Source organism: Leuciscus leuciscus (genome assembly GCF_965113295.1).
Source record: "Leuciscus leuciscus genome assembly, chromosome: 6".
In the NCBI taxonomy this organism is placed as follows: Eukaryota; Metazoa; Chordata; class Actinopteri; order Cypriniformes; family Leuciscidae; genus Leuciscus; species Leuciscus leuciscus.
Window position 1 is genome coordinate 43,507,262 of NC_138730.1, and position 19,986 is coordinate 43,527,247.

Here is a 19,986-nt window from a genome sequence, read left to right on the forward strand (position 1 = left end):
TCAGTTTAAAGTTTTAGTTATGGTAGTACATCAAGGAATTGTGTTTTCTAAATTCACCTGTCAATCACCAAACGAATGTGCTCAACCTTCCTTTGGTCCTGTAAGTGCTGCTTGCCTTGTCCTCAACGCACACCGTTCTTGATTCCCTAAATATAATGTCCTTCTCTGTTTTGTTAGAGCACACCTTCCTCATTCAGTCTCAGTCACGGGATATTTATCTTCCTTACCTGCATGCCTCATCAGCTCTATTCAGGTCTCTGTCAGGCAGCGAGTCCTCCCAGTCCAATATAGTGCTGATCAGCTTCCCTCTGCAGAGAAAACACACACACACACACAGGGATGAGACAACAAATAGCTCATGACAAGCACAGAAATCAGAGGGGTTGGGTGCGCAGGACGTGTTCTTGCTAGTTTAAAATTGTCTTGTGAACACATGCGTCAGATGGACGTAATGTTTTTAAGTTAAGTTAAGAAAGCAGCGCATCAATGTCAATATCAAGCTCTGGTACTTTACTATCTTTTATACGTTTTAACCAGTGACTCGCAGTCGATCGGGATTACCAGGGTTTTTATCGTTAACAAACCAAAACCAGAAAAAAAACAATTTAGTTATTTGAAATAAAATAAACGTTACGATAATTAAATTAAATAGAAAATAAAATAAGAAAAAACCCTTAAGCTTATTTTATTTCAGTCAATAAAAATTAACAACAAAAGTTTTTACTAACACATAAAAATGGAAGAACATTTTTTAATATTAATTTTAAATATTAATAAATGCTACAATAGTATATTAATGATACTAAAATGACACTGGTGAATACAGGATAGACATTTTAAAAAGCATGCCACTGAAATATTTTAAGTTTGAGCAACTGAAGTCACACATAACATTTGCATGCTGCATTATCAGAGGATGCTCAGGGCTGGATAATGAAGCGGTGGGGCCGGTGCCCGGGGACCTCAGACTGCCAGGGGCCTTTAAAGTCACAGGCGCACAACCCGAGACAGCCAATGACAACAAACTGTGTGAGCCCCTGAGGCCCCTCAGTACATACTGGCCGATATGGCCAAAAAACATCTCTGTACTTTTTGGCTGAAAGGCGACATACCTTTATGGATTTCAAATACATCTCTGTATTTTTTTTTACTTTTTTCCTATTTTAATTATAAAAGGAAATCTGTATTTAACTATTTACACCATCAGCGTTTTTTGAAAAAAGTTGCCAGTCAGTACCAGTCAAACAAAAGTTTCATGGCCCCCCAGAATATTTTGTTGTATGAATATCGATATATATATATATATATATATATATATATTAGTGGTGGGCCGTTATCGGCGTTAACGTGCTGCGTTAACGCGAGACTCTTATCGCGCGATAAAAAAAATATCGCCGTTAATCTATTCTCCAAGTTGGGTTGGGAGATGTCTCTATACTACACAAGCTATGATGACGCAATCTACCCGCGGCCGCGAGGTAAACCCGGCTGCAACGTATATTCGTCGTCATCTTAAGTAAACACGGCTGAAAGTGAAAGCTGGTGAAAAAGATCGGTGCAACACCCATTATTTGGACTTGGTTCGGGTTTAAGCCGTCAGACGAGCAGCAGCAAACTATATACAGAGTGTGTGGGGTCAGCACGCCAGAATACAGTTATCTTTCGTGCTTGAACTTACAATAACACACACAATTATGCCAAAATGTCCTTTTTTGTCGAGTATCTTCATAACATAAGAGCTGTCTTATGATGAACGTCAAGAGTTGTGAAAGAATGAGGCGCGTGCGAGAGCCGCGTCTCCGTCAGCTGGTCTTAAAGAGACAGCAGCCAATAAAGCTTTCTGTCAGTAAAGTTAATCAAAGAACAAAAAGAACAGAGAAAATGACTCACTGCTGTTGACTAAAGTTTTTTTTTTTTTTTTTGCTATAATAAGGATTAGTCTATATTTATATATTTAATTTATGCAGTGCAGTTTGACAATTTCGGTATATGTCCTAGGTCTACCTGTTTGACAGGCACAGGTAAATATGACATTTATTTTTAACTCTTGTATTATTGAGACAAATAACAATATTGAATTTATTTTAATTTGAAAACAGTGCATTTAGTTGTTGTTTCTAGTTTGAGTTGAGAAATGGGCTACAAATTTCAGCATTATCACTAATCTGTGTGTGCATTTTACTTGAGAAATAAGCAAGTTAACTCATGAAACCATTTGTTTACTATATCGCAATCACATATCGCAATATATAATCACAATATGACATTTTCCCCAAATCGTGCAGCCATACTTTTCAGAAAAATGTATTTCGTATCATTGTCTTGTGAACTAGTCATTCAGCTTTTGATCAATAGTGATTGGCATGTTAAATCCCACACCTGGTGTGTGTTCCTTTGGAGGGTGTGGTTGTCAGGTAGGGGAGGGGGCCCATGAGCTTCAGTGCCCAGGGGCCCCTGGGGGTACTAATCCAGCCTTGCTTAGTGGTGTAGCACATCATCTCGATTTTAAGAATCGTTGTTGTGTTTCTTTTTAACTGAAAAGACATCAGTTAGACAATATTCTAATTTTAAATTTGGGGTTTCATAAGCTCCAAGCCATAATAAACATTAGACCTACTTAAGTCTCTGCAGCTAGTGTACTTAAATTTTATTTATCTGCAAAATGATGTTGTATACTTACAGTTTTGCACAATATATGTTCTCAAAACTACATACACCCTTTAAAAAAAAATACATTTAGCAGTTGTTTAGCATGGGTCTGTGTAATCTGTTCTGAAATGGTTTTATTATAATATACTGTAAATCGTTATCGCAAGAGGCTGCAATGTATATCACAATATAGATTTTAGGCCATATCGCCCATCCCTAATTGATAGCCTATAGTAGTTGATAATAACATAGGCCTACCTAATGTTGCCTACGGACGGTAACAGTACAGTAGTAACCTTTTACAGTCTATGAGTAGAACAGCTTTCTCAAGCAGTTTGTGATGCATTTTGGAAACAGGAGATGAGCCCCTGGTCTAATGCGCCACCTGGCTTGAGAAACCCGTTCTCAAAGACTTACTTTTATAGTCATTATTTGGGTAGCACACATATTCTGAATGCCTTCGGCAGAATTCAAATGAGCCATTTTAATCTAGATTAATCTAGATTAATTTCAAAATTAATCTAGATTAATCTAGATTAAAAAAATTAATCTATGCCCACCTCTAATATATATATATATATATATATATATATATATATATATATATGATAACTATATATATATATATATATATATATAAATTACAGAAACGTCTGTCTGTCTGTGTGTGTGTATGTCTGTTAACCACATATCTCTCGAACCGTTAGTCCGATGGATTTGAAATTTGACAGGTGTCTTGCCACGGGAACGAGAAAGTGCAGTGCCAAGTTTGACGTTGTTTGGGTGAGAAATGCTAAAGATATCGTTAAATATATCATTTTTAAAAGGTTGTGGTTTAAAAATAAACATTCTGACATAATGGGCTGTGGTTTAAAAATAAACAAACACACTCTCTGGATGTTAACTGAATCGGTAAGTCACACTGTTTACTTCTTAATAATGTTTATTTAAAGCTACGCTGTTTACTTCTTTATTACTGTGCCATGCGCGCTGAAGTTAGCCTGTGACTATGTGATGTTTAATATGTTAAATAGTAGTAGTAACGTTAGTAGGAATGGCTATGCAGGCTTAAACGAGGTTAACTATCTTACCGATCGAACGGCAAATCTCCATCAGCTCAGCTGCGTGGCGTGTCCGTTTTTATTTCGGCTCCCATGTGAACAGGTTAGAGTTTGCACACTGCCTGCGTGAGACGCTCGCGTCTCAGACGCGGCTCGAGACAAATGCAGATAATATTATCGATTTTCTAAATATTGCACCTGTCAATACAAAACGAAATATTCTGTAGCCTTTTGCCGTCAATGCCGACGTTGTCTTTGCTGCTACAAGTTATATTTATGTGTTTATTTATGTGCCTTCCACAACTCTCTACCCATATGTCGAATATATAACCAATGAGGCTTATCACGAAGCTTTATCATTATCTTATTACATAATAATAATTATCGATATTCAAATATTGCCCGTCAATACAGAATGAAATATTCTGTAGCCTATTTTGTCAATACTGCCGACGTAGTCTTTGCTGTATCAGTAGGCTATATATTTATGTTTAACATGAATTATAGGCCTCCACAACTCTCTCCCCTATATTTCTAACACTCCTATATTTCTATATTTCTAACTCTATATTTCGACCAACTCCCGAAATAGCCCTCATTGTAGCAGCACCGCATCAGACACGCTTCTGTGCAAAGACATAGAAAACGCCACGCAGACGCGCATATCTCTCGCATATCTCTCGAACCATTAGTCCGATGGATTTCAAACTTGACAGGTGTCTCGCTACGGTCACGAGTAAGTGCAGTGCCAAGTTTGACGTTGTTTGGATTAGAAATGCTAAAGATATATATCGGTAAAAGAAGCACTTAGAAGGTTGTGGTTTAAAAATAAACATTCTGACATAAACACTCTGTCAGCGACACTGTTTACTTCTGAATATTATAGTTTGGTTCCAAAACGTGATAAATCCATTTTGATTAATATTAGTAAAAATGTGTTTTCTTTACCAAGAAAGTGGCAAGATGAAAACCACTATTTTCTGTTTCAAACTTTCACATAGCATCTTTAGGTTATAATAACATAAAAAATTCAAATCCAGATTTTGATTTTCAAAGATTTATTATAAAAACGGATTATTTCCCCCCCCAAAAAATGCAATAAATTCATGACACTTTTTTTTCAAAATGCAATTAATCCATTGAATCAATATAAAAGTTATTTTTTATCATATTGAAACTGTTGAAATCAGCCATCACTAAGAAATATCTCCTGAACTTTTTTGACGGCGATCAGCTCACAAAAACTGATTTTGCACGGCCACTTTGCACTGCTCCCTGAATCGACGCGCTTATTCATTTGTGGATGTTAACAGAATCTGTAAGTCAGCTATGCTGTTTACTTCTGAATATTACATTTCATACTGTGTATTCACCAACTAAACATATCCTATTCAATGCATTCACAGTCTCTTTCACAGCCATCATTTATAGTAGCCTATTCACACACTGTTTGCTCAAGCATAGCGTTTTCTCGGAGTTCACTTTGTGCTTTCTACCATGCACAAATAAAAATGTCACTGAACTTTTGCTGTGTAATTGTAACAATGAGCACTCAAACACACCAAACCAACAATTATTAAAAATACTCAAAAACTGATTTTGCACGGGCATTTTGCACTAGTATAGTTATATGATCAAAACACAGATGGAGTAGATCGAGTCCATCAAAGCTTCACAGTCCTATAGCTCGTCCTGGATCCACATTTCATTCAGTAACATTAGGCAGTTTTGATTTATATGCTGTTTAATGTTTGATAATCGCATTGACCGTAAGCAATGCTTCTATCGCTTGTTTCTGCTTCCTCTACGCCTGTGTTTTGATCAGGAGATTCTGCACTCTTTCAGTAGATGCGTAATAGCGCCCCCTACCGTATAACTGTGAAAACATGGATAGCCGGAAAATTCAGTCAGTGGCGGGGAAAGAGTTAAAAAATGCTTTTCACATTTCCAACAAAATGTTCACATGGAAGGCTATGAAAACAAATATAGTGCTTGTAACCATGTAAGCTAATGCTATATATTATGAGCAAAAATAAAAACCTTACTTGTAGGTAACATTTTTACATATAGCACATTTAATGTCCTACAAAAACATATTTTAGTCAGAATTATTGTGCTCTATCTGTTCGGCGGCGCTCGTTCACTGAAGTCTGTGAAGTTTAGCGGAGACTCGCTTGAAGGCTTTCCCGCTCCTGACAGCAAAATAGAAATATTTGCATGACTTTCTAACATTTACAGATGGAGAATATGCCTGTAAAATGTAAAATGGAGGAAAACACTACATCTCAAAGGCATTAAACAGCACAAGTATCTGTCAGAGCATCTGACGGGGCAAGCTGTGCTAAATTATACGCGTTAACTATATCTTACGTTTCATTTTGAAGCAGGTCTCATGTTTAGGACAAATTGGATTGATGGTGGGAGCCCAGACATTCACAGCAATACACAGACAGAATAGATATGTGTGTGAAAAGAACAGTCTTGAAAGTCCCACCATCATGGAAAATCAATAATGGACCTGATCTGGTCCATTCATTTAAAATGGAGCAATCACCTGCAAGATCGGAGTCCTCTGGAACGTGTGACATCGCAGTAGCGTCCGGTCGGCTTCAGACCCATCACTCCAGTCACCGTGTCCCGAACATACTGCCTGAAACAGCCCAATATGTTAACACATTGTTTGTCTTGTGGCTGTAGTATTTAAACAGAGTATTTTAATGTTTACAGATTGGCCCCATTCACTTCCACTGTAAGTGCCTTAATGTAAGTCATTGTAAGATTTGTTTCCATTTTTTCCATTTATTACAAATGGAAATTATTTTGGGGTTAATAAACCTCAAATGGTGTCAACTGAGCTTAGCCTGTGTGATGATAATGAACTTGGAATATTGCTTTAAACTGGGATAAGAGAAAGTATGTTGACATGCAAAAGTACACAATTTAAAGTCATTTAAAACAAGCTAATGTTTAGATGAAACAGGGTTTCTGCCGGTCTTAAAAAGTTCTTAATTTGTCCTTACACATATTAAAGGGATGGTTCGGAGTAAAATCAACCTAGGGTCCTTTGCACCATGACCTCGAGCCAAACACCCCCCCAGAGGCCTTTTTTTCCCCTTGGTTGAACATTATTAAAGTTAAAGCTTATTTAGAGATATCAGCCGAATGACTTAGTGCAGGCGCTAATGGATCGAAGGTTGTATCTCGTAAATTACCTGGAACTGGGCGTCGTTACACTACATCCTTATGCATCGCTTTCTGCCAGGACTTTTACGTCCTTTTCCCAAATCACTGAAATGACGTCGACGTCCGGGTTAGCGGTAGCATTAGCCATCAGGCAATTGTTATTTAAATAAACTCCTGATGTACTTACAAACTTTCCAATGCCTCGTTTTATGAGTACAGAACCTATTTGTACTACTGTAGAAGTTTGGCACCATTCTAGGCATTATTAGTGGGGTAATTTACGAGATACAGCCTTGGATCCATTAGCGCCTGCACTAAGCCATTCGGCTGATATCTCTAAATAAGCTCTAACTTTAATAATGTTCGACCAAGGGAAAAAAGGCTTCTGGGGGGGGGGGGGGGGGGGGGGGTGTTTGGCTCGAGGTCATGGTGCAAAGGACCCTAGGTTGATTTTACTCCGAACCATCCCTTTAAAGGCCTTAAAAATGTCTTAAATCAGAGCAGAAGTCTTACATTTAGAAAGTTATGGCATTAAATGTTGCATGCAGTGCAAAAAATAAATATCTTCCTCTGTATTTTTGTCCTGTTTTCCAATACAAATATCTAAATATCTATCATTCAAGCTATATTTTACATTTGTAAAATGAATTAAAAAGTAATGGATATCTGTTAGAAGTTCTATTTTCAAGTGTTGTTAATAAAACTCATTGTGTTTCTCCCTAGACATTTACATTTTAAGAACATATTGACTTATTGTGCTCCCTTTGATTTATTCCTTAAATTGCCTTTACTTTGGTCTTAAAAAAAGTCTTAAATGTACCTTCATAAAGCCTGTGAAAGCTGTTTCCGCGGCTAGACAAATAAATGAGTCAAAAGTCTGTCTTTTTATATCATTTTCTGCCCTTAGTAACCAGTAACACAGCAACTTGTTTAAAACCGTACTGAACTTCTTCATCAGAAGTTGTCATTATTCTTGGTCTTGCCGAGTGCACTGTGCAAACAGACTTCATTAACATGTTCAGAGAGATCGATCACATACTTGCCACACTTCTCACATTCTTCAACAAACATGTTCCCGTGCAGCTCCGACAATCGATCCCTAGCAGATACAGAGAGAAATAAACAAACCCAATAAGACCAGAACAATGAGAAATTAATCATAATTCACAATGAGAGAATGGAGCTATTACAGAAAAGATGACAATCCCATCATTCGTATACCATCACAGTTTGTATTAATATATTGTAACAGTTTTTATTTTATTTTATATTTTAATTAAAGTTTTAGTATCTTTTTGTCTGTCATTTCTATACATTTTTTTATATGTCTATATACAGGGAAAAAACACTGCCACCTCAGATTTATCCTAATATCAAATTTTAAAGGGCCAAAATTTAACCTAGGCTGTTTTTGTTAATCTACCCGAGTCAAACTTTCGTGTAAAAGCATAATTAGGATGGAAACGCCACTTTTCATTTTTACCGTATTTTCGTTTTAGGTCAAAATGCCTTTTGAATGAGTACTTTGGGCACTTCTATGATAGCATCAAAAATCGCTATTTTTAAAACACTAATGCGGCTCGACACAACATGAAACTGTGCTGGAAGTATCACCAGAGGCTCTACACATGAACTCCAGCATTGAGAACATTGTTTGTGTACACAGAGTTTACTAAAAAGAAAGGTTTTGGACAACTCACTTTATCAGTTAGTGTTTCCGGTGGCTGGAATTTTGTCAGTCAAAAGTAGTCGATCTCCGAATGCAACGTAATGAACTGACTCCATATGAGGAAATGTTATGAACTTGTAATTTCAATGAAATGAAAAGCATGATAACGTAGACAAAAAATTATTCGTGAATTTATAAGGAAACAAGCTTTAGGAGCTTTCCATCTTTACTCTCCTCATGTTACGTTGCATTCGGTGATCGACTACCTTTGACTGACAAAATTCCAGCCACCAGAAACACTAACTGATAAAGTGAGTCGTACAAAACCTTTCTTTTTAGTAAACTCTGTGTACACAAACAATGTTGTCAATGCTGGAGTTCATGTGTAGAGCCCCTGGTGATACTTCCAGCAAAGTTTCATGTTGTGTCGAGCCGCATTAGTGTTTTAAAAATAGTGATTTTTGATGCTATCATAGTCGCGCCCCAAGCTCTCCCATTCACAAGGCAATTTGACCTAAAACGAAAATACGGTCAATCTTAAAAGTGGCGTTTCCATCCTAATTATGCTTTTACACGAAAGTTTGACTCGGGTAGATTAACAAAAAGACCATAGGTTCAATTTTGGCGATAGTTACCCTTTAATCTAAGCAGTGTTTTTGTACCTCTTTTCAGCAGCTGAGCCTCAATGTAATGAAATAAAAAAGATAACACATCTTTCTATAAGTTGCATTTGCGGGTTGCACTCACTGTGTAGTCAACTTCCTTAACAGATGACTCTTATGAACCGGTCCTTTTTGGTGACTCAAAAACATGCAGTTTAACCAGTGTAGCCCAATTCACAAACAAATGGACTGTTTTTTCATTTGTTCGTGAATCAGAACTCCCGGCCTCTCGCCTAACTCAGAGGAGACATCTAACCCCATTCACAACACTTCTCGTTCTTTATTTTGACCCGTGTTGTACATTAACTATTTTTGCATGACACGTGGATTCTCTGACTGCGCAGAACAATCTCATGGCCACTCCACTCTCATCATGACTTCATTTGCAATAAGGCAAAAAATTTAATAAAAAATAGATAGATGGATGACTGATAGATAAATAGATGACTGATGGATGACAGACAGTATTATTAATAAAACGACTCTTCTTTATAATGATAAACCTGTTGCAGAATCTGTTGATGTGTTTAAAAGGCAGTGTCTTGGTGCCCTGGATATTGATATTTTGTTATTGGTTCATTATATATATATTTTTTTTTAAACAGTACAGACGATAACTTTGTGGTAATGCAACTGTTTTGCATGATTATGGATGGTCAAGCCATAAATCCACAAGAACTATGCATGGATGCTTTCTTCTATCGCAACCTCTCACAGTCCTCATGCCTTCATAAAACTTTTTCTAAATCAGCACTATAGTTATTTATTTTTATTTCAGTTTTAATATTAGTTACTTTAGTAGTACATCAACTAACTTCAAAACAAAAAACAAAAATGGCAAATGTTGGCAACTAACTGCACTAAAACAAGTTGATTTATTTATTTATTTTACAATTTAATTAAGACAATAGATTTTAATTAAGTCTGCCTGAATATAACAGGGAATTCATCATGTCAATGTGCTAAATTCAACATTAACAGCTTCAACTCAGAACAAGACATGCTAATTGCGTTCGCTTACGGGAGGGGAAAATTACAAGAGCTAATCAACATGACACATCTGAAATCACATACAGGACAGAGGTCAAAACTTTAATCAAAACGGTATGAGAGAGAAGTGAAGCCAGCCAATCAGATTGCAGCTTTTTGAGAAAGCTTTTGCTATTTTTGTGTGCAATATCCGTTAGGCTATTACCTGGGGAAGCCGGAGCGCAGGTGAAGGCCGTCTACGTTCTGGCTGATGAGGTATTTGAGGTGTCCTGTCCTCTGCAGCTGTAGCAGAGACATGTGAGTCACGCTGGGACGCGCCTCCTCGAACGTGGTGTTAAAGTGAGGCGTCTCGCCTCTCTCCTCCATCGTCCACACTCCGTTAGGACCTCTGATAATCACACACATCACAAACATGCCTTTGTTGAAATACAGCCTCTTGTCCTCAATGTCAGTGAGGAGTAGGACCCATTTAATGCTCAGACAGAATGTACTCCTCACTGAAATGATACAAACTGAATCTTCCTGGATCATTTTGAAATATAGAGCTTAATGTACTATGAAAACATACTGTTACTTTCAAAACTTAACGCATATGGGTAAAAACTGCAAACAGATCAACTAAAATCTGTGCACAATGAACACATTAACATACAAAGATTAATCTATGAAGTGCATCTATGCTAGCCTACCATTCAAAAGTTTGGCCTACTATTCAAGCCTACCATTCAAGTTGTTTTAGATTTTTTAAAGGGGTGGTTGATTATGATTTCACTTTTCTAACTTTAGTTAGTGTGTAATGTTGCTGTTTGAGTATAAACAACATCTGCAAAGTTACGAAGCTCAAAGTTCAAAGCAAAGGGAGATATTTGCTTTTAAAAAAATAGTTTTTTAAGGACTACAACAAACGGCTGGCAGAGACTACACCACATTCCTCCCGGGTTAGTGACATCACCAACCCTAGAATTTACATAAACCCCGCCCCCGGAACACGATTTATACATTATCAAGACAGAATATGCTAATCAATGACTAGAAGATAACTACACATAAGCTACATAAATTCATCAACTAACCGTTCAGAAATGTTTTCTAAATGTTGTCACTTCTTCTTGAGTCTCTCCATCATTGTCTGACTTTGGTTTGAACATAAAAGGCTAAAAGTTTGTGAAATTTTCAGTGCATGTCTGTGTGAGGTAAAAGAACACAAGCTCTTGAAGCTCCGCCCCCTGTCCCGGGAGCAGCAGCTCATTTGCATTTAAAGGGACAGACACAAAACTGCATTTTTGCTCACCCTCAAAAAGGGCAATTTTAGGGCAAGGACAATTTTAACATGCTATATAAAAATATCTGTGGGGTATTTTGAGCTAAAACTTCACATTCACACTCTGGGGACATCAGAGACTTATTTTACATCTTGTGAAAAGGGCATTATACCACCCCTTTAAAGAAATGAATACTTTTATTCAGCAATTGATCAAAATGGACAGCAAAGACACTTATAATATTACAAAAGATTTCTTAAGCAGCACAACTGTTTTCAACATTGAAAATAATCAGAAATGTTTCTTGAGCAGTAAATCAGCATACTAGAATGATTTCTGAAGGATCATGTGACACTGAAGATTGGAGTAATGATGCTGAAAATTCAGCTTTGCATCACTGACATAACTTATAAAAAAATATAAAGTAATATTACAGATCGTAAACTTTTGAACGCTATACTGCATGGTAACTGCAACACCATAGTCATGGGTTCGAATCCCGGAGAATCAATAAATCAAACCAATAAAATACCATAACTTGAATGCAATGTAATGTGCATAAAAGCATCTGCCAAATGCATAAATGCAAATTATTCCAGAATTAGAGTGCGTACATGTTTTGTTTTTGGGTATAAGGTTTGAGAACACAACAATGTTTGTTGCAAGAAACCGTGACTAACTTTATAAGTGAACCTGAGGGGGAAAAACAAAATGATTCCTGATTTCCACAACCCTTGTTCTCCGGTCTGATCCTCCTCTCCCTCTGTGATTCAGTAAGCACTGCTGTGCTGAGCTGCTGGGAATCTCAGATGACACAGATGGGGTTTTAGTTATCAAGGAGAACAGCAGGAGGTTCCTGTGCTTTATAATGACTACAGATAGGGTTACTAAGAAGAATGACTCAGAAGTTCACTTAAACAAGCACTTGAGGGCAGAAATATTGCTCTTGTGCAATTGGGAATTTGCATTAAAACACACACAACACAACAGCCAATCCTTCTGACATCCAGTTTGCTTTTTCATGCCTTCCTAGTTACACGCATAAAGCGGCTTTTCCTGCCTGACTTATCAAAAGTTTTCTGTTCTTTACTAAATTTGGATAAGCTCTTACAAGTACTGCATAAACCCCCAACTAAGTCCTATCCAGGCTTTAGGCTATTGATCAAAGTCTTGTACACACTGCAGCTTATTCAGGCCAAGAACCACCCGCTTAGACAGAAAGAGGGCGTCTGACTGACACGTAAACCGTCAAACAAAGTTAGCTTTTCCTTAATGTGACATTTAGGGGCAGGGAAATCTGAAATCGGATGAAAACCAAGTGGATATACAGTAATATTTATGTCTGCTCAAGGATTTCTAGCTTATCAAGTTTCTAAAATGAAACTTTGGACTGTTTTGTAAAGATTCAATATCACACAAACTAACAAATGCAGCGTTTAGTTTTCCAAAAACAGACTGTCAAGACTTATATGAACCTGTGCACTTTTGACTGTACGCAAATGGTCAGTAAACAGACTTGCTCTGAGCCTGAGACTACAAATGTCCCAACTAAGCTCTCCACTTATGAAACACTGCATAACACACCAACAAAGCTGACTGAACAGTCCGGTGTTGAGAAGAGGAGGCAATATAGCAGTGCAATCTGGGAAATAGGAATGAGATTGTAGTGCACTGGGTAGGGTTGCACCAGAAAGTTCGTGAGTTCTTTCTTAAATTGAAACATAAATTCCACACTAGAGGATTAATAACTACTAGCTTGTTTGTAACTAACTCTCAGTTAGTAAATAACGTGGGATTTCAAAGTCTCAAATAGCTCGTCTTCAATTAATGCAAAACGCTGCAGCAAGATTCCTTTTTAATAGCCGTAAAAGCGCCCATATCACCCCAATTCTGAGGCCCCTTCATTGGCTGCCCATTAATTTCAGAATCGATTTTAAAATCCTTTTATTTGTTTATAAATCTCTACGTAACCAAGCCCCCAGCTATCTATCTGAACTGCTGCAACCATTTTCTGTCACGAATCACACACAAAAGAGAGAGATCCAAGTGCAGTTAATTTATTGGGGTAATCCGTACTCACAATCAGTTCAGGCAAATGGTCAAAATCCAATAAGTCAATCCAAGAACATAAAACACGAACAAGAACAGGCAGCAAACAGGAACAGAAGTGTGAGGACATTAAACAAGGACTCTGTGACAAACACTGAAACTTTGTGAAATCATTAACCTATCGCCTAATGATTACAGCCCCATTGACTCCCTGTGCCAATGCATTGATGAGGTCAACAGTTGGATGTGTCAAAACTTTCTTCAATTAAACAAAGACAAAACTGAAGTTATTGCGTTTGGAAACAAAGATGAAGTTCTCAAGGTGAACGCATACCTTCTCTCTAGGGGTCAAACAACTAATAATCAAGTCAGGAATCTTGGCGTGACACTAGAGTCAGACCTTAGTTTCAGTAGTCATGTCAAAAAAATAACTAAATCAGCATACTATCATCTGAAAAATATTGCAAGAATTAGATGCTTTGTTTCCAGACAAGACTTAGAGAAACTTGTGCATGCTTTCATCACCAGCAGGGTGGATTATTGTAATGGACTCACTGGCCTTCCCAAAAAGACCATAAGACAGTTGCAGCTCATACAGAACGCTGCCGCCAGGATTCTGAGCAGAACCAGAAAATATGAACATATCACACCAGTCCTCAGGTCTTTACACTGGCTCCCAGTTAGATTTAGGATTGATTTCAAAGTATTATTACTGGTATATAAATCATTCAATGGCCTAGGACCTCAATACATTGCAGATATGCTCACTGAATATAAACCCAACAGATCACTCAGATCATTAGGATCATATCAGCTAGAAATACCAAGGGTTCACTCTAAGCATGGTGAGTCTGCTTTTAGCTATTATGCCAGCCACAGCTGGAACCAGCTTCCAGAAGAGATCAGATGTGCTCCTACAGTAGTCACATTCAAATCCAGACTCAAAACACTTCTGTTTAGCTGTGCATTTACTGAATGAGCACTGTGCCGCTGTTCGTCCGACTGTACTGTATTGTATTTCATTTGATTTTTCTAAACTGTTTTAATTATTCTTGTTTCTTTTTATTATTTTAATTTCTTCTATGTAAAGCACTTTGAATTGCCATTGTGTATGAAATGTGCTATATAAATAAACTTGCCTTGCCTTGCCTTGCCTTGCCTTGCCTTGCCTTGCCTTGCCTTGCCTTGCCTTGCCTTGCCTTGCCTTGCCTTGCCTTGCCTTGCCTTGCCTTGCCTTGCCTTGAAACTGACAGGGTATATATACACAAGTGCTAAACGAGGTGACGAGAAACAGCTGAACACAATGAACACTCAGTGACAGACAGGATCATGGGAAATGTAGTAACAGAGTGTAGGACACCGTGCGGGAAGAGGACCTCTAGTGGACACCCAGGGAACACAAACCAGACACTGTGACATTTTCTCCTTCTAGAAGTCTGAGATCAAGCGACAAGAACCTGTTGTTAGTCCCACATTCCAGACTCAAACGCAGAGGGGATCGAGCATTTTCTGTGGTCGGGCCTCGGTTGTGGAACAATTTGCCATTAGAAATTACGATAGCCCCTTCCGTGATCACTTTTAAGTCACTTCTAAAAACGCACTTGTTTTCCATGGCCTATAATTAAGGTTGGTTGGTTATACCATTTTCCATTGAGTCTGATACTGTTTTTGCCACTCCTGGTTTTTTTCCATTATATATTTAAGTCTGATACTGCCTTGCCACCTCTGATTTACCATTTTTTTTGTCTCTGTTTTACTATTTTATATTTGAGTCTGATACTGTTTTGCTATTCCTGTTTTAAGGCTGCTCTTAGCTTTGCTGCGCTTACTTGTGTTGTGTTGTTATGCAGGTATTATTTTCTTTTAACTTTGCTGTTCTGTAAAGCGCTTTGGTCAGCCAGTGGCTGTTGTAAAATGTGCTATATAAATAAAATTAACTTGAACTTGAACTCTGTACTTTATTCCGTTGCACCATTTGTTCTTAAGGCAGAACGAAGCTAGTAGGTCGTATGACGTTTGCCCTCAATAATCCAATAGCAGCCTTCAAATATGTGCGCAGAAGTTGTGTTTAAATGCTGTGAATTTCAGTTTATCCTTCATTCTAACTTATTTTGCCTCACATACCGTAACTAACGGTAAAAATAAGTTCCCATTAAATACTATCCTTAATCATGAATAGCTTGTGTTTTTATATGAAAATAACATTCAGAAACTGTATTTGAAATGAAATTAATAAGGATAAATAATAAGTACTGATACGTGTTTTCTTTTACATGCACAACACAGACAGATGGGACAGATGCACACAGCGGTGCGCCGTAGGACAGGTTAGTGTTGATGAGCCGCTAACAAGGCAAGGCAAGGCAAGGCAAGGCAAGGCAAGTTTATTTATATAGCACATTTCATACACAATGGCAATTCAAAGTGCTTTACATAGAAGAAATTAAAATAATAAAAAGAAATAAGAATAATTAAAACAGTTTAGAAAAAAATAAAATAAAATACAGTACAAACAGTCGGACGAACATTGGCACAGTGCTCATTCAGTAAATGCATAGTTAAACAGATGTGTTTTGAGTCTGGATTTGAATGTGACTACTGTAGGAGCACATCTGATCTCCTCTGGAAGCTGGTTCCAGCTGCGGCTGGCATAATAGCTAAAAGCAGACTCGCCATGCTTAGAGTGAACCCTTGGTATTTCAAGCTGATATGATCCTAATGATCTGAGTGATCTGTTGGGTTTATATTCAGTGAGCATATCTGCAATGTATTGAGGTCCTAGGCCATTGAATGATTTATATACCAGTAATAATACTTTAAAATCAATCCTAAGTTTAACTGGGAGCCAGTGTAAAGACCTGAGGACTGGTGTGATATGTTCATATTTTCTGGTTCTGCTCAGAATCCTAGCGGCAGCGTTCTGTATGAGCTGCAACTGTCTTATGGTCTTTTTGGGAAGGCCAGTGAGGAGTCCATTACAATAATCCACCCTGCTGGTGATGAAAGCATGCACAAGTTTCTCTAAGTCTTGTCTGGAAACAAAGCATCTAATTCTTGCAATATTTTTCAGATGATAGTATGCTGATTTAGTTATTGCTTTGACATGACTACTGAAACTAAGCTCTGACTCTAGTGTCACACCAAGATTCCTGACTAGATTTTTGGTTGTTTGACCCCTAGAGTGAAGGTATGCGTTCACCTTGAGAACTTCATCTTTGTTTCCAAACGCAATGACTTCAGTTTTGTCTTTGTTTAACTGAAGAAAGTTTTGACACATCCAACTGTTGACTTCGTCAATGCATTGGCACAAGGAGTCAATGGGGCTGTAATCGTTAGGCGATAGGGCTAAGTACAGCTGTGTGTCGTCTGCATAGCTGTGGTAAGCAATTTGGTTCTTTCTCATTATTTGGCTCATTGGGAGCATATACAGGTTGAACAGGAGTGGCGCAAGAATTGAGCCTTGAGGGACTCCGCATGTCATGGATGTCCACTCAGACTTATGGTCTCCTATACTCACATAATAACCTCTCCCATCTAAGTATGACCTGAACCATTTTAGGACTATCCCAGAAAGCCCCACCCAGTTTTCCAGCCTGTCCAGAAGTATGTTGTGATCGACAGTGTCAAATGCAGCACTGAGGTCGAGTAGTACCAGCACTGATAATTTGCCTGAGTCAGTATTTAAGCGAATATCGTTTATTATCTTTATGAGCGCTGTCTCTGTGCTGTGGTGCGGTCGGAAACCAGATTGAAAATTGTCAAAGTATCCATTCGAGCTTAAGAGTTTGTTCAGCTGATTGAAGACAACTTTTTCAATGATCTTGCCTATGAAAGGAAGATTTGAGATTGGTCTATAGTTGCTTAATATGGTCTTATCCAAATTGCTCTTTTTCAGGAGGGGCTTGACAACTGCAGTTTTTAGGGAGTTTGGAAAACTCCCAGAGAGAAGTGAAGCATTTACCACTTCTAGAAGATCTGCTTCTAAACTGTTTAACACACTTTTGAAAAACGATGTGGGAAGTGTGTCAAGAGCGCAGGTTGATGTTTTAAGGTGCTGTACGGTTTCTTCCAAAATTTTGCCATCAATTTCTTTGAAATCAGACATAGTAACTACTTTCTCAGGTGGTTTGATCTGTCTGACCCCAGCGCAAGTCAAGGATGTGCTGATCACCTTTCTGATATTATTGATTTTCTCAGAGAAGAAAGAAGCAAACTCACTGCACTTGCTGTTTGAGAGCATTTCACAAGGAATCTGGCTTGGGGGGTTTGTCAGTCTCTCTACAGTAGCAAAAAGAGTGCGTGTGTTGTTTAAATTACTGTTTATAATATTTGAGAAGAAAGTCTGTCTAGCTTTGCCTAGTTCCATATTGAAAGCATGAAGGCTGTCTTTGTAGATGTTATAATGGACTACAAGTTTTGTCTTCCGCCACATGCGCTCTGCTTTTCTGCATTGTCTTTTCATATGTTGCACTGCTGTTGAGTTTCTCCAAGGTGCCTTTTGTCTGCCACTCTTCTTCCTGACTTTCACAGGAGCAATATCATCAATTACACCTTTAACTTTTGAGTTAAAAGAATCAAGGAGAAAATCAACAGAGTCTGCAGATATGCTTGGTGTTAAAGATACACCAAGTAATCTATTCACATAATGTTCTCTCTTTTAAAATGTAAGCGAGTGTAAATGTCAGGATTATCATATAGGTCTAAATAACTGAAGTTTGTCAGGTAAAAGAAGAGCTTATTGATGCAGTTCAGTCTGTCTGCTATTTACTCCAACCGTGACTCCTGATCGGAGGCTTCCGTAAATATTTAGTTTATACGTAGAGTTACGCTTCAACTAAGTTTAATGGTGCAACGCAAAAATATTTAGTAGTGCTTAAGTTGTAACTTAGTGCCCATTTACGTCAAAACTAGGCTAAGTTGTCACGATATACTAAGTTGTATATCGACTTACGCACAGCTGGTGCAACCGGCCCCAGCTCGAGGGGCGGCACCAAGCATGCATTTGAAAATCTCACTGCACGCAATTGGATATCACTACGACCAATCACAACAAGCCCCATTCACTTAGCTACCAGCGGAGCTAACTGGTAGATTAGACTCTTGCCGTATCCGGTCGGCAAAACAGCAAAAACGCCCTTCTTGCAAAGGAACGATTCGAGCGCCGTCTTCTGTTCCTCTTTTAGATAAAAAGCCAAGTCTAACTCGTTCATTGTAGCGGCCAAAGCCGTTTCAAACAACTGGTGTTCATCCATAGCCATCTTGCAATGTTTACTAATGACTTCGACGTCACAGCGCTGTCGTCTTCTGTTTAGCTTGCCTCTGGCCCGCCTATATCAGATAACCCGATGTGATTGGTGCAGCTCGGATACAAGGGCATATTTAATGAGCATCATTACTCGACGCCAGAGTAAACTCGCTGAGCAAATTCAACTTGTGCTCTCACGAGAACTCTGGATTTCCAGGGTAATTTGACTGTATTTTTGATCAAAGAAATGCAGCTTCGGTGAGCATAAGAGACTTTCAAAAACATTAAAAACTGATCTCAAACTGTTACTTTTAAAAAAATGTAAACTTCTACTTTTTTTAATTACATCTAGGTTTGACAATTTTTTTTTTTTAAAAGCAGGGGCTTTCAGCTTAAATAACTCAACACTGCTGCAACTGCCGGATGCCTTTATTCATGACTTACAGTCTATGCTTACAGTGCATTCAGACAACACATTTCATCAGTAGGAATGTCCCTTGGTAATTAAAATCCCGTTGCATTCCACTGACAAATATATTTAGGATCAGATGACATGAGGTGAATAAATGGTGACAGAATTGTAAATTATGTTAAGTGAACTATTGCCTTAAGTGTTATATGTGCTCCTGACAGGCAGGCAGGCAGAGCACTATTTGCACCTATAGAAGCATCTCCTCTGAAAATAGTCTGTCAACAAGATTTGATAGACAAGTGTTCTCATGAAAATTTCATATAAGAGAACACAGGAGGGAAAATGTGCAGCTGCCCACCGCATCACATACATTCCCTCTGGTAACGAGTCAGACGAGCCGACGGAATAACAAAGAGGGGAAAAAAAGGAAAACCAGCCAGGTTAAAGGAGAATAAATGTAAGAGAACACTCAACATAACGTCAGCATCCTCTAAAACTAAAACCCCTGAAAAATAGCAAAATGACAAACTAGATGAAGGGTGAATCCAATTAAATCAGCCTTAAATTCATGAGACCATTAAAAATTTGTGCATCAAACACAAATCTAAAAGTAAACCCAAGTGAATTGAGGTCAACTGGGATCAGCAGCTTGGAAAAGCACTGCAACACACACACACACACACACACACACACACACACACACACACACACACACACACACACACACACACACACACACACACACACACACACACACACACACACACACACACACACACACACATTCTTGTACATCTATCTTTA

General features: G+C 38.1%; 1 protein-coding gene across 1 annotated transcript in view; it reads right to left on the bottom strand.

The window, feature by feature from the left end:
* The window catches only part of sirt6 (sirtuin 6), a 46,652-nt gene that overhangs the window by 16,114 nt on the left and 10,552 nt on the right, over window positions 1-19,986 (bottom strand). Inside the window, exons 3-6 of the mRNA XM_082173186.1 lie at window positions 10,420-10,602; window positions 7,933-7,992; window positions 6,265-6,360; window positions 228-308 (exon numbers count right to left, since the gene is read on the bottom strand). Coding sequence (XP_082029312.1) covers window positions 228-308; window positions 6,265-6,360; window positions 7,933-7,992; window positions 10,420-10,602 — 420 coding nt within the window. The remainder of the gene's footprint in view (window positions 1-227; window positions 309-6,264; window positions 6,361-7,932; window positions 7,993-10,419; window positions 10,603-19,986) is intronic.